The sequence below is a fragment of the Rhinolophus ferrumequinum genome, chromosome 9 (genome assembly GCF_004115265.2).
Source record: "Rhinolophus ferrumequinum isolate MPI-CBG mRhiFer1 chromosome 9, mRhiFer1_v1.p, whole genome shotgun sequence".
Classification (NCBI taxonomy): domain Eukaryota; kingdom Metazoa; phylum Chordata; class Mammalia; order Chiroptera; family Rhinolophidae; genus Rhinolophus; species Rhinolophus ferrumequinum.
The window spans coordinates 1895050-1908836 of NC_046292.1; the positions used below are offsets into that span (position 1 = coordinate 1895050).

A 13787-nucleotide genomic window follows, 5' to 3' on the forward strand; every position below is an offset into this window, starting at 1 on the left:
GCCGGGACTCAGCAATGACCAGCAGCAATTCCCAGGCCCTCCCAAAGCGTTTGCTGATCAGCAGGCAGAGAGAATAGTGGGGTGGGGAGGTGCTTGCAGGGGTGAGCACCCCAAAGAAGCCAAGGGGCTCCCCATGCTGGCCCTGGCGTCCTGGCTCCCCTCTGCACACGAGCTAGCAGGGCCCTCCTGCCTCCCTGCTCTACCCGCCCGCCTGCCCACCCCTCTTCCTCCTGGCCTCTCTGGAGGACCTCACCCCCCTCCACACCACCCACCATTGCTCCTTTGCTCCCCCTCCTCCTGCCTGGATCTGAGCCTGTCTAGCGGGCAGTGGAGGCCGGGAAGGGGTGAGGACAGAGCCGGCCCAGGGTCAGCCGGACCCCCGCGCCACTCACCTGCCTGTCCTGTGTATCCTGTGTCCCCTCCCCTACCAGGCATACGCAATGATGCTGTCCCTTTCTGAGGACGCTGCTCTCCACACCCCCTCCCAGAGCCCCCTGGATGCTTGGATGAACAGCACGGGGGCCACCCCCGAGTCCGGAGCCTTTAACCCCGTCAGCCACCTCTGACAGGCCCAGGAGGCCACCTCGGCCCCCAAGTCCCGACAGAAATCCCAGCTGTGGACGATGGAGGCGAGGGCCTTGGGGAGCTGGCACGGCCTGGGGCCAGGAGGCCACTGTCACCTACGTCTGACCACTCCTCAGTGTCTGGCCCTCCCACCGTGGTTCAGCTCTAGCTTTTCCAACGAAAACTCAGACACCGGAAGCTACGGGAGCACTCAATGAGTTCACTGTCTCTAAGAATTGTTCTCGAGAACTTCATTCTAGAAGAGCACAGCTTGTGGGAACAGCCTCGCGGAATCAGCCCTGTGGGCGAGGGCAGGATTTGAATCCCAAACGGAAGCCGGGGGCCACTTCCGGGCCTGGAAGGGATGGACAGACAGGGGTGCGCTCTAAGGACGAGATTACCCAAACGATTTTTATAATGAAAATGACAAGAATAACCCTTTTGGTAATCTTATGGACGACAGAGTCTATTTAAGCATGTGGTTTTAAAAATAGACAGTATTTTTAAGAAAAAAAAATGAAAAATGACTTGCAAATTGTTTTTTAAAAGTAATTTTGCATTGCTTTCAAATCTCAGTTTATTTGCAGACCCACGCCTGCCTGGGAACTGGCACTGCGCTGGGCGCGTTCTTTATACTGTAGATAATGGAGAAATTTTCTATCCCTGACCCTGTTTGTAAAGCCAAGGTGATTCTGGGTCCCCAGAGGCAGAACCGAGGGGCGTGGCCCTCCCCTGTGAGCCGGTTCAGACTGTACTGGTACGGTGTCCTGGGCTGCCCGAGGCTGGAACGGGACATGTGCCTGTCGTTTCTGACATGTGATTCATGGCTCGGCTCCTCCTAAAGCCCCCAATTATATAGAGAAGGTCTGAGTGGTGGCTCTGATCTCCAGCGCAGAGGTGGGCCGGACACCTGGTGTCCCTGCCCCCAAGGTCTGTGCCTCGGCCACCCCTGTGCTAGCTCCACTGCCGCTCTCTAGAAGGCAGGGCCTGCTGGCCACAGACGTCCAGCCTCCACCCTCACCCACCCCCGTCAGACGGACTAGGGGAAGGAAGCAGGCATGCCCCCTCCCCTGCTCCAGGCACCAAGCTCCACACGCCTGAGACCAGGATCCAGGACGCAAGTGCCACTCCTGCTCTTTTCGTGGGTTCTTGGCAGGTGGGACCGGCTCCAGGACGGAAGGGCATCCACACAGGACCTGGGGACCTGCCACCCTTCCCTGGGGACCAGTCTGCTTCTCCACTCAATGGGCTTTAAATTATTCCCGTAGGGGCCAATTTCAAATAATAATTTTTTTTCCCTGATGGAATTTACCTTAATCTGTATATAACTTGTAATTTTTTTCTAATTCATTTCTTTTCTTATTTTATTTCTTCCTTAACAGTATTTTTGGCATTAGACATTCTTATTGTGAAGAAATAATGTTAATATAAGTATCTAGTGAAGGACCAAAACCGTGTGAGAAGGTTGTGTGTTGTGTGACCGGTAGCCAGGGAGCGGGCGACTTGTAATGTGCCAAATATATTCCGCGGCCCCCCACAAATCCTGCTGTCACTGCTGCCCGTTTTCCAGACAATCATGTGTTTTTGTTAAATTTGAGTTTCAGCTGCATTTACGACAAGTGTTCTATTTATTTCTTTTATTGTTTGGGAGAAAAAAGAGTAATAATCTCCCAACTAGAGGGGAGAAAAATCGCCCAAGTTGCCCTTAAAAAAGAGTGTACATCAAACCAGTACGGATCGCGTGTCGCGGTGGGCCTGCCCTCAGCCTGGCCCGGGGCAGCGGGAAGTGTCCGAGCAGCCTGTCCCCGCGGCTCAGGGCACAGCCGTCGGCGTGGGTGCCAGGGTGTCCAGCCTCACCCTGGAGAGCCACGTGGGGAGGTCCCTGAGGGCACCACCAGCCACGGATCCCAGTGAAAGAGCTTCACCCCCTTTCTCAAATGCACACGAGGTGGTAAGACTGACAGCCACCCAGGCACGTGCGGAGGCCACTTACACCAGTGTGCAGGCTGGAATGTCACCCCCCCCACCCCGGGGCCACCGGGAAGAGCTGGCCGCCTCGTCCATAAGGATTTGCAAACCTAACCGCTCACACCTCCGGCCGGCAGCCTCCCTCGGCCAGACCCACCGGCGTGGCTAGGGATGTCCACGTCCCCTTGATGGGGATCCCTTTGAAAAGTCAACCTCAGATCCAAACACCCCATTTCTGTAAACCCAAATTATATGATTTCTTCTGCTAAAGAATAAGGTGTCTGGTTTTTTTTGCTATAGGACTCTCTCTGTCTAAAATAGGCAGTTTGGACTAGTGGACACCTAAGTGTCTATTCTCGGCCACTGCAAGGCAGACAAGGGCTGCCCTTGCTGTTCCCCCCGGGTCTCTCTGTGCACTGTCACATTCTGTCATTGTCGGCCGATCCTCCTAATCATTGTCGCTTCTCTTTCTTTCTTTTCTTCCAACCCCCTCCCCCACCAGGAGCCCCAGTTGCACATTTTAAGGCCTACATTTTTGTCCCCCTAGAAGCGATTTAGAACAAGCCCAGTTTCTCCTAAACATTCAGCCCCTCGGGCCCGAGCACTTGGCAGGTTTAGGAGAGTCTGTCCTTGGACGCTCAAAGCTTAGCATGCCCCAGACCACAGTGAGCCACCCTCCCTGGTCCTCGGGCCAGGCTCCAGTACCGGCCCCTCCCGGCTTACTCAGCCCCAGCACCTTTGACGCTGAGGCCACCAAGTGCCGGGAGACCCCTGGGGGCCAGGGAGCCTGGATCTGGTGAAAGAATTTCCAGATCCCAGCCTCAGAGCACGAGTGCGGCAGGGCTGCTGGCCGTTGGGCTGACCTCTGTGACCCAGGGGGGCCCCAGTGCCAGGTTTGCCCAGGCCCAGTGCCCCTCCATCCAGCCTCAGGTGCTTCCCTCATTTGACACCCCCAAATGGAAATTCAGAAGGAGGCCTCTTCGCACTTCCCTCCGCTGCTCAGACACTCCCCCCCACTGCTGCTGTCATTCCCGGGCCGTCGGGCAGGACGCTCGGGCCCTGACCCTTTGGCCAGCCAGACCCTTCGTGAGTGGGACCGAGGCACACATTCCTGCAGCCTGCCTGGCACCCCGGAGTGGGCATCTGTGGATGGGGGACGCCTGAGAGACGCCCAGCCACGCGGCCACCCCGTGCAAGGACCCTGGCTGGCCCAGCAGCTCCGTGGCCCCCGCGCCCGGCCTCGTCTGTCCTAGCTGCTTCCCTGAGCATTCGCAAAGCACTTGCTGACATACATACCACACACATTAGCCTCGAAGCCTTGAAGCACTGGATTGTGGGCCCCCTGCCCCCTGCCCTCATCTCCCTGCCCAAGTGACTGAAATCTACTGAGCTGTATTCACTGTGCTTTCCGGCGGGGGGGTGGAGGGCGGTGCCATGGGAGAGCGCACCCCTGCACTGCCCCCCGAGGGACGGACGGATGGGGAGCCGGGCGCTCTCCTCCGTCCCAGCTGGGGGATAGAGGACACAGCCACAGCTGCTCCTGGTCAGTGCAGGTCAGCCGGGTATCAAAAGCCATGAAACTGTGTCTGTAGCAACGAGTGATACTGTGACTAAGACATTCTTACGTTATTCCGAGGACGTTCCTTTACTCCTTCCATTCCAGTTTTTTGGTTGTATTCCTTTCTGTCACGGACTTGCATTACCACTTTTGGGGAAAAAACAAAATGAAAGAAACGACAATGAAAAGGCAGCTTGAGTTCCCAAATGTGCAATTCACGGGTGAACAAAGCAATTCGGAAGGTTTCCTTCAGCGCATTTTGCATCGTCCTCTTGCAGACGAGGGAAGCCGAGCCCCACTGTCCGAACACGTCATGGGAAGCTCACATATGTGTACATGCCAACAAGACCCCGAACCGCTGTGTCATGTCATCCTTTTGCCATTGTTCCCTGACAGATTTGGTTTAGGTTTTTTGGTTTGTTTTTTGTTTTTTTTCCTTTTAGAACTGTATAGTGTTGAAAAGAAATCAAATGTAAATGTCTGGTTTTCATATAATGTTTAAAAAAAAAAAACCATTGAGAGGGAGGCTAGTGTTTGTCCCATGTCCCCGATTGTAAATTGCTTCAGTTATCAGTAAGCTGTGCATGACTCGTGTTTAGCGGTCATTACTGTGTCTATTCGTGAAATTTTTATGGAAAGGAAAATTCCGTAGATGCACTTATTACACGTGATTAGGTCTGTGTCCTCATGACCAGGAGTCCTGAGCTTCCAGCACAAAGGAGATGCAGCTCTTAATTCCCGTGGAAATCTCTGTGGGAGGAGAACGACAGAAAGACATGACGTGGGACGTCACTGGCAGAGAGATCCCGCAGATTCCATGTCGGTGCTTGTGATCAGTACTTGCGTAGAGAAACGTCTTCAAGATGAAGCCTAGGCAGAGCTGATTTTGAGGTCAATGCCGTAGAATAGGACTGTATACCAAATGTAATCTTTCCGATGCTACAATGAATTTATACATGAGATTGATATGCAATAAATCTGTGTGCTTTTCTAACCTCTGAGCCCGCGAGCTTCACTGAGGGGGCTGAGAAAGGACCCGGGAGGGGGGCTGTGGCCCGGGACGAGGCTCCCCAGCCCTGACGGGGATCCTGGTGACAGCTCTGGGACAGCAGAGCCATCCTTCCAACCCCACCACCAGCTCCGGGAGGGCACCAACGGCCCTGGACAGCCCTGTCGTGAGTGGCAGCCTCCAGAGCATCTACTCCCAGGAACAGTGGCCTCCGGGTGTGTCTTCCTCCAGATGTGGTGGCCCCCAATATGGCCTTCTCCAGGTGTGACCTCCTCAGGTGTGTCCACCTTCAGGCAGGATGCCGCCCCTGTGTACATGCATCTAGATGGACCCACCCCCAGAGCCTACCTCTCCAACTCTTGCCCAGGGCTTCTTGGTGACAGAGTTCCCTCCTGGAAGTGGTGGAGGAGCCCATCCTGTACGGCTGGTCCTCAGCCAGCCCCTGCCCCAGGTGGACCCCCCACAGGCCAGCCCTCCTCACTGTCCCCAGCCAGGGCCTGGGCCTGCCCCACAGGGGATGGATGGATGGACGGGGTGAGCAAATGGCCAGGATGCAGGGGGAGCCGATCAGCCTCCTCCCGGGTGCCCTTCCTCCCGAATACCCAGGCGTTCCGTCTTGGGGCCCACGTGCCTCAGCGGGGGCCCAGCCCCTCCACCTGCTTCTGCTCCGACCAAGACATGGAATGGTCACACCACCAAAGACGGGTGCTGGGTCCTGTTCAGGGATTCCACCCACGGGGGCTCCCCACTCTCTCACCCACAGTGTCTCCACTCTACTTTCTGCTGACACCGAGACTAACTGGTGTCACCCAGGTGTCCCCTAGGCCTGCAGCCGCTGGTCCAGCCTTGCCTGCCACACACAAATGGCCCCTCCCCATGCAGGGTCCCTGAACTTCTGGGCTCCTCCTGCCACCTCCTGCTGGCAGACCCCAGGCCTCTGCAGCTGCACCCCCAGGCTCCTCAAACACGGGCATGTGCCGGGCCATGCCATGCCCCGAGGGGGACCCACCTGGAGGAGACATGCCTGGAACACCCTTGGCCGGGGTGTCAGGCTAGTGGCAGGCCACCCCCCACAAGCAGCTTCCCCGTAGTGTCACGTCAGTGGCTTTCTAGCTTCTCCAGGTAGCGTCTTCCATTCGAGAGCCCCGTGTTCAGGCGGCTTCTATGTTGCCAATACCTGCTCATCACAGCCACCATCGCTGACACCCGTGACCACGGCCACAGGTAACTGCTTACCTACCTGGCCCTTCTGTGGCCCCTGGCCTCCCGGCCTCCCTGAAGCTCCTTACCCCCCTTACCTGCCATCCACCCACACGCACTCAAGCTGCACAGGCAGCTCCCCAAGTCTGGGACTCACACCAGCAGCAGATCCCCCAGAGCACCTAAGTGAGGGGGCCGGTGCGCCCTCCACAGCCAGAGAGGCCCAGAAAAGTGCCCGTCTGACAAAGCAACCCCCCCCCCACCGAGAGGGCGTAGGCCCCTCCCCCAGGTGTGCGAGGAACAGTGTCCTCACACGGGGGTGGGGAAACAGCTCGGTGCCCGTGCAGGCTGAGAGCCTTTCATCTTTCCTGTTATCCTTGCAGGACAGGAAAACAAGATGACAACTTTGAGCTGAGAGATGGTGGCAATCCCCTTTAGAAGTGCCCAGGTCCATAGCCACCCCCGCCCCCCAGGACACACAGGGGCCCAGAGCCTCAGTTCCCTGGGTCAGAAACTGTCACCCATACTGGATTGAAGCTGTGAAGATGGAGAGTGCCCTGATGGGTCTCTTTGTCCCCAAAGCCTGGCTTGACACACACTCTGAGCAGAAGGTGGGTTGCAGGAATGAATGAATGCGTGAGTGAATGAATGAGTGAATGAATGGTTTGCTATAAGGGCCCTCACTCAACATGGATTCTGGGAACTCCAGTGCCTCTGCAAGGGCCTAAACATGTGATGGAAGCAGTGGGAGGGAGTGAGGCTGGGGTCCCCCCCATTAGCAGCTCCCAGTAGCCGCCAAAGGCAAGAAACGGAAGTTGATCTTGGAACAAGATCCCAGGGCCCCAATCTGGGGCACCGAGGCTTCTTATTTTCTTAACACCGTCAAGTGAAGTGTTTTCCCCCAGTGCAGGGTTGGGTGGGGACGCGTTTTAATATTTCAGGTTCTTTTTTTCCTGCTGTGACTGACAAAGCACTGGTGAGATCTTAAATCCCGGAAGTCCGATGTGGGGTTTGCCCGGGAGACCCAGAGCTTTCCAGCTTGGAAGACTTCTCTCTGGGAAATATATTTCTGTTCTCAGAGGACAAATGATGTGACTCACAAAACTGGTGAAAGGCCATGTTCCAAAAGTGTTTCACAGGATCGTATGACAGTCTCCAGCACGGCCGTAATGGCCCTTCCCAAGCTGGCACATTGGGGCTCCATCAAGGGAAAACTGTCCCATTTTTGTCCGGCCTGGCATCCTTTCTCTTCGTTAGCCCGAGGGGAGAGGGAAACTGTGGAATAAGAGCGCGGTCTGATAATAGCTCTATTGTGGGGGGACCCGGGGAAAGGAGGACAGAATATTGCTGACAAGCGGGCTTTGGCTTCCTCTAGTCTGGGTCCTCGCATCAAGACTGAGGGGAAAGGCTCCACGTTGGAAACAGGGAGGAAAACATCAACAGGAGGAAAATGTGTCAATGAGGAATCTGTTTTTCCGGGAAAGAGGCGCTTCTGAATTGCCCTTCAGATTCTTGTTGGGCCAAGCGAGGCTTTCAGTTATTTGCAGAGAAGCTATTTTCAGGATCGTTAACTTTATTTCTCATGGTAGCAAAAGTCTTCCCAAAACTGAGATGTGTCCTCACTTGGGGTAAAAGGACCACACCAGCGTGGCTTTCCAGAGAGAGCTGTCCGGCAGCATGCGTTTGCTCCAAGTGGGGTCTGGGGCATGAGATGGCCGCCAGCCAGGAGACTGGGTTTTGATTCCCGGGAAGGAAAGTGTACTGTGCACCTGCGTGGCACTGTACCTACGCAACTCACAGCTCAATCCCCAGCAGGAGGGGCAGCCAGGGCAGAGAGCTCAGGCACCTCCTGGGGCCCTGCAGAGGGGCTGGCGTCCACCCCAAAACCCAAGGGGGGAAGCTGGCCCTTCGCTCTTGGGACCCAGCCCTCCAGACCACCAGGATGCTTCGGGGAACCTTGGAGAGGGTACCCCGCAGGACCCAGCATCTAAAACACAGTGAGCAGAAAACAGGTATCCGGAGAGTGTGGCAGGAGCAGACAGGGCCTGTGGCGTAGCCAGGGGCCAGGTCAGGGGCTCCCAGCCGTTGACCTGTCAGCCCTTCGCTGCCCAAGCCCTGCCAGGATCCAGCCAGCAGGCAGCTTCTGAGCACAGCACTCCTGCATGACACCAAATTACACAGTTTAAAAGTGCAAGGAGGGCCGGCCCGGTGGCTCAGGAGGTTGGAGCTCCATGCTCCTAACTCCGAAGGCTGCCGGTTCAATTCCCACACGGGCCAGTGGGCTCTCAACCACAAGGTTGCCGGTTCAACTCCTCGAGTCCCGCAACGGATGGTGGGCTCTGCCCCCTGCAACTAGGATTGAATACGGCACCTTGAGCTGAGCTGCCGCTGAGCTCCCGGATGGCTCAGTTGGTTGGAGTGCGTCCTCTCAACCACAAGGTTGCCGGTTCAACTCCCACAAGGGATGGTGGGCTGTACCCCCTGCAACTAGCAACGGGACCTGGAGCTGAGCTGCGCCCTCCACAACTAAGACTGAAAGGACAACAACTTGACCAGGAAAAAAGTCCTGGAAGTACACACTGCTCCCCAATAAAGTCCTGTTCCCCTTCCCCAATAAAAAAAAAAAATCTTAAAAAAAAAAACAAACTGCAAGGAGCGCCACCATAGACTGTTTGTGGTGATTTGTGTAGGAAAAGAACAAACGTGTGCAGTGCATAAATACCAAATCCCTCTGGGAAGGAAGCAAGGGAGGTGGGCGGCTGGGGGAGGGGCTGCCATCTTCTCTGCGATGGTTTACAGATGCCTCGGGACCCCTTAAACGCACGTGCAGGTCAATCTACCAAAAAGAAAGACAGAAAGAAAGAGCTGCCCCTCTTCCTTTCCCAAGTGGCTGCCCTTCAACGCCTCTCTTGCCTCACTGCACCGGCCAGACCCCTCACAGAGTGCGTGGGGGTAGGGGACACCTCGGCCTTGGTCCAGGCTCCAGGAGAAAGTCCTCAGGTCTCCGCCTTTAGGTATGACGTCATCGACAGACAGCCTTCAGCGGGATGAGGAAGTTCCCTTCTACTCCTCCACTGCCCAGATTTTCGTTGTTATTCGGTGTTGTGTTGGGTCAAATGCTTTATCTTTAATTTATCAGTATCTTGAAGTGACACTGTCTCACTTATGTAAAATACATGAACTTTGCAACTGTATGTTTATTTTCTCTCCTCCTGTCTTTTGTGTTTTTGTAATAATATATTTTACTTCTACATAGATTATAAACTCCATAATGCACCATCATTATTTTTACTTTAAATATTCTATTATCTTTTATTTAAAAAAAAAAACACCTAGGAAATAAACCTTCCATATTTATCCACACAGTTACATTTTCCAGTGGGTTTCTATTCCTTGTGCAGACCTGATTTTACATCTTTCATCATTTTCTTTTGGCCCAGAAAACTTAGTTGACATTTCTTGTAGTGCAGATCTGTTGGCAATGAATTTTCTCGGCTTTTGTCTTAAAATGCCTGGAATTCGTTTTCTTTTTTAAGGACATTTTCACTAGAATGGACATCTTGGTTGGCAGGGGTTTCTTTCAGCACTTTGAAGAAGAGGTTCCAGTTCTCCCCGCTTGTAGTGTTTCTCATGACAAGTCAGCAGTTACCCTTATCTTTATTCTCTGCAGGTCTTCTCTCCATCATGGGTTTTCAGCCATTTGATTATGATGGGCTGTGGTGTGTGTTTATTTATATTCATGCTGCTTTGAGTTCATTGAAGCTCTTGGATCTGTGGTCCTGAGGGTTTTATTGTCACATTTTGTTAGATGGTTTCATATCATCTCATCAGCAAGGCTCTGCTTATTTTTTCCAGGCTCTTTTTTCTCTGTGCTTCAGTTTGGATAACTCCTATTGTCCTATCTTTAAGAGACACCCCCTGTGGTGTCTAATCTGCTGCTAATCCCATCCAGTACATTTCTTATTTCATATATTATCTATTTTTATCTTTAGAACTTTCATTTGACTCAGTGTTATACTTTCTCATCTGGTTATATTTATTATGCATTTGTCTATTTGTCTTTTGATTATGTTCATGGCTTCATTTAAATCTAAATGCCTTATCTGCTAATGTCATCTACGTCACTTCTGGATCTGTTTCTATTGACTGTTTTCTTCTAGTTATAGGTCACATGTCTGGTAATGTATTATTGAGTGCTGGAGACTGTAAATATCGAGCTGTTAAGATCCTTGATTTTGTTGGCCTTCCTTTTAAGAATGTTGATTTTGTACTAACAGTCAACTTACATGGAGACCAGCCTGATCTTTGCAAGGTTTGTTTCAGCGCTCTGTCAGGTCAGGCACACGATAGCCTTCACTATGAGTTTAGCTTAGCCCTACACCTAAGACGTGGCCTTCTTTGGTCTCCACAAATGCCCTGTGTGTCCACAAGGCCTCTTCATTCAGGGGGCAGTCAAGTTTCTCCACCCCTGTGCAGACGCTGGCAGCTGTTCGGCTCACAGAGTTCCCTATCGTTGTTCTTTGCCTGGCTTCCTGGGATCTCATCTGCGTATGCACAGCATAGCATTAAGCGAAAGACTCAGGTTGGCCCCAGGAGGATTTCTGGGGCTCCTGGCTCCTGCGGTGCATCGCTGCCTCCCACCCGGGGCTCTGCCCACAAGCCCCGTCCACTTGGCCTGCCCGAGCCCCAAATCTGTCCCCTTGGCTCAGTGAGACCGTCATGTTCTGCCTGGTTCTACCTCTCGGAAGAAAGTCGGCAGCTGTGGGTCTCACCTCATCTGCTCCTTTCTCCCAGGAATCATGGTCCTCTGCAGCCTGCTGTCTAGTCTGAAACAGTTGCTTCTTGTAGTTTTTGTTCAGGTATGGTGGGAACTACTTCATGGCCAAAACGTCTGCAACATTTTAAATTCTCAGTTGGAGACAGATACATGCATTTAAAAAAAATTATTTCCTTCTTTGGAAACCTGAAATAGTCCCTAATTATTACAAAGGGGTGTGCGCTTCGGAGTCAGACAGACCTGGGTTCTCGTTCTGGCTGGGCCACTCACTAGCCAGGTGACAACAGGCAAACACTTGACCTCTCAGTTAAATGGAGACGACGCCATCAACACCTTAGGGAGTTTCTGCAAGATGAGGTGTGAGGCCTGGCACGCAGTAGGTGCTTAAGAGGAGCAGCGACCACTTGCCATTTGGGTACAGACAAGAGTGAGCGTGTGCTCCTGAACTGCGCCCCCCCAGTGGCCGGGGGGCAGCCAGGCCCCGCTCAGCCCCGCAGCACTGGCAGTGCCCTCTCTGCTTCTGCTCTGAGCCTCCACTCACCAGCACACAGAAGCCTCTGTCCTCAGGCCCACACAGTGGCCGTGTCATCTGAGGTCAACGTGACCTTTCCCAGCTGCCCGCACGCTGGACGGGGCACCCAGGCGCCCCTGCAGTGAGTGATAGGGCAGCCCAGTGCCAGGGCCAGAGAAGAAAGGAGGGCTGTTGTGCCCAGGCCTCCATCCTGTACATTCCCCGGACGGAGGCAGTGCTCGCTGCCCACTCAGCCCTGGCAGGGGAGACGGCATGTCTTGCAGCCTCACAAGTCCTCAGCCTTGGGCACCTGGGACCATCCAGCCAAAGGCCTCCTGAGGGGCTGCTGGCCTCAGGGCACTGCCTGCCTGGGCTTCAGCCTCAGTGTCTGAGCAAAAGCTGGAAGACTCGGAGGGACACGGCCAGGTACACAGGACGCCCTTGAAACAGGCCACAGGAAATGCTCCTGAAGACAATGAGAATTCTCTTCTTTATAGGAAATTGCGCTGGCTGTGGGGTTGGAGGACCCGTGTGCTCTCCCCTGCTGGGGACCCTAGAGGGGTAGGGTCCTCGTGTAGTGAGTGCCAGGGCAGGCCAGGCACGTGGTCCACCCACACATTACCTTCCAAAGGTGACCCTCAGTGTGCAGGTTCCACCCCCGGAACCTGGTGCTAGGAGCTAAGGTGGCCTGCAGCCCCCGCCCCAGGGAGCCCAGTGATGGGACAGGGGTGTCACCCCCAAGGCTCTCAAGCAGGAGGGGGAGCGGAGAGGACCCAGGGGCCGTGCCTTTCATTTCTTGAGGCTGAAAACCTCCCCAGCTTGTGAGGAGACCAGGGACAAGTGTAACGAGCTCTGGCCAACTGCGTGGGTGAAGCCTCCCAGCCTGCTGGCAGAGTTGGACTCAGGGTGCTGGGTGCCAGGGCAGGAAGGGGTGGGGTGGGGATTGACCCGGCAGTGACCAAGCCAGGTTCTGAAAGAGCCGAGTGGGAGCTGGGAACCTACCAGTCTCCCCACACGCCAAAGCACTCCAGGTCGCCCCCAGCTGCTCCCTTCCTGCAGGCTGGGCCATGTGGGTGCAGTACCCAAAATGGCCTCTGGAGGGCAGAAGCTGCCCGCCTTTCCCAGGGAGCCGCCTGAAAGCAGCCTCTCCACCCGCAGGTGTCAGCCCTCAGCCCCACACGTGACACACACCCAGCTGGGACTGATGGCCCATTGGGCCCTCCCTGTGGTCCCCCAGCATGGATCCTGCACTATCTGCCTCACAGGCAGCCACGGCCCCTCCTGCAGGGCAGACACTGGGAGATGGGGGCACCCATGGTGGGCAAGGCTGGGGCAGGTCACAGGTGTGCTGGGCAGGGCTGCCCTTCACACCACAACACCCAGGAAAATGCCAAGCCAGCCCCATGGGCCTGCAGTACCCCTTGTCCAGCAGGGGGCTGCAAGCTCACAAGGCTGCCGACCCTTGGGAGGCCTGGACCCCAGGTCAGCCTGTGCCCTGTGGACTGGTATGCCCTATGCCCTGCCCACTGCACAAGACCTGGCATCAGCACAGGAACTGTGGTGGCCTGAAAGCTCAAACACACAGCCAGTGTGTGGGCAAATGGAATCACAGAGGGTGGCACACTGGGCAAGGGACCTGTCCTGTAAAGGGCACCTGGAGACTGGTCAGAAGGGAGACTACCCAGCACCTCTGGGCATGAGTCCTGGGATCTCTGGTCACATCAGTGAGTCACTAGGTACTCACTGAGCACCAGCTGTATACAGAGCCCTGGGCTTTGTGCTGTGGGATGGACACATGTAAGTGCTACAGCAGGAAGAGGCTGTATTAACAGAGGTATAGTATCCAGAAGAGAGGAGGTGAGTGTCCCCCCTTGTCCTGGCACCGTGCTGAGTTCTGTTCTGAGGACCACATTTTGAGGGGGGATTGTGGCATACTTTGAAGTGTCTTGGGGGAACATGCTGGGTTGAACAACAACCTGGATTTCATGACACATCAAGAATGACTAAAGAACGTGATAACAGGCAACAATATACTAATCTGTCTTGGGAACTGGTGAGTCCCCACCCTGGAAGTATTCAAGCAGAGCCTGGATGTCAGCTTCCTGGGTCTGGGTTGGGAGTTAGAGCCTCTCCACCCTTCTCTCTCCTCAGTTGCCAGAGGGGTCTTTCTACCAGATCTGATCACTTCATCCCTTTGCTT

At 54.7% G+C, this 13787-nt stretch overlaps 1 protein-coding gene across 3 annotated transcripts in view; it reads left to right on the plus strand.

Moving 5' to 3' along the window:
• The window catches only part of PRDM16 (PR/SET domain 16), a 313325-nt gene extending 308266 nt beyond the window's left edge, over positions 1-5059 (plus strand). For all 3 annotated transcript variants that reach the window (XM_033114847.1, XM_033114848.1, XM_033114849.1), the window contains one exon: positions 432-5059. In XM_033114847.1, the coding sequence (XP_032970738.1) occupies positions 432-566 (135 nt within the window). In that variant the 3' untranslated portion in view covers positions 567-5059. The remainder of the gene's footprint in view (positions 1-431) is intronic.
• Positions 5060-13787: the final 8728 nt, after the last annotated feature.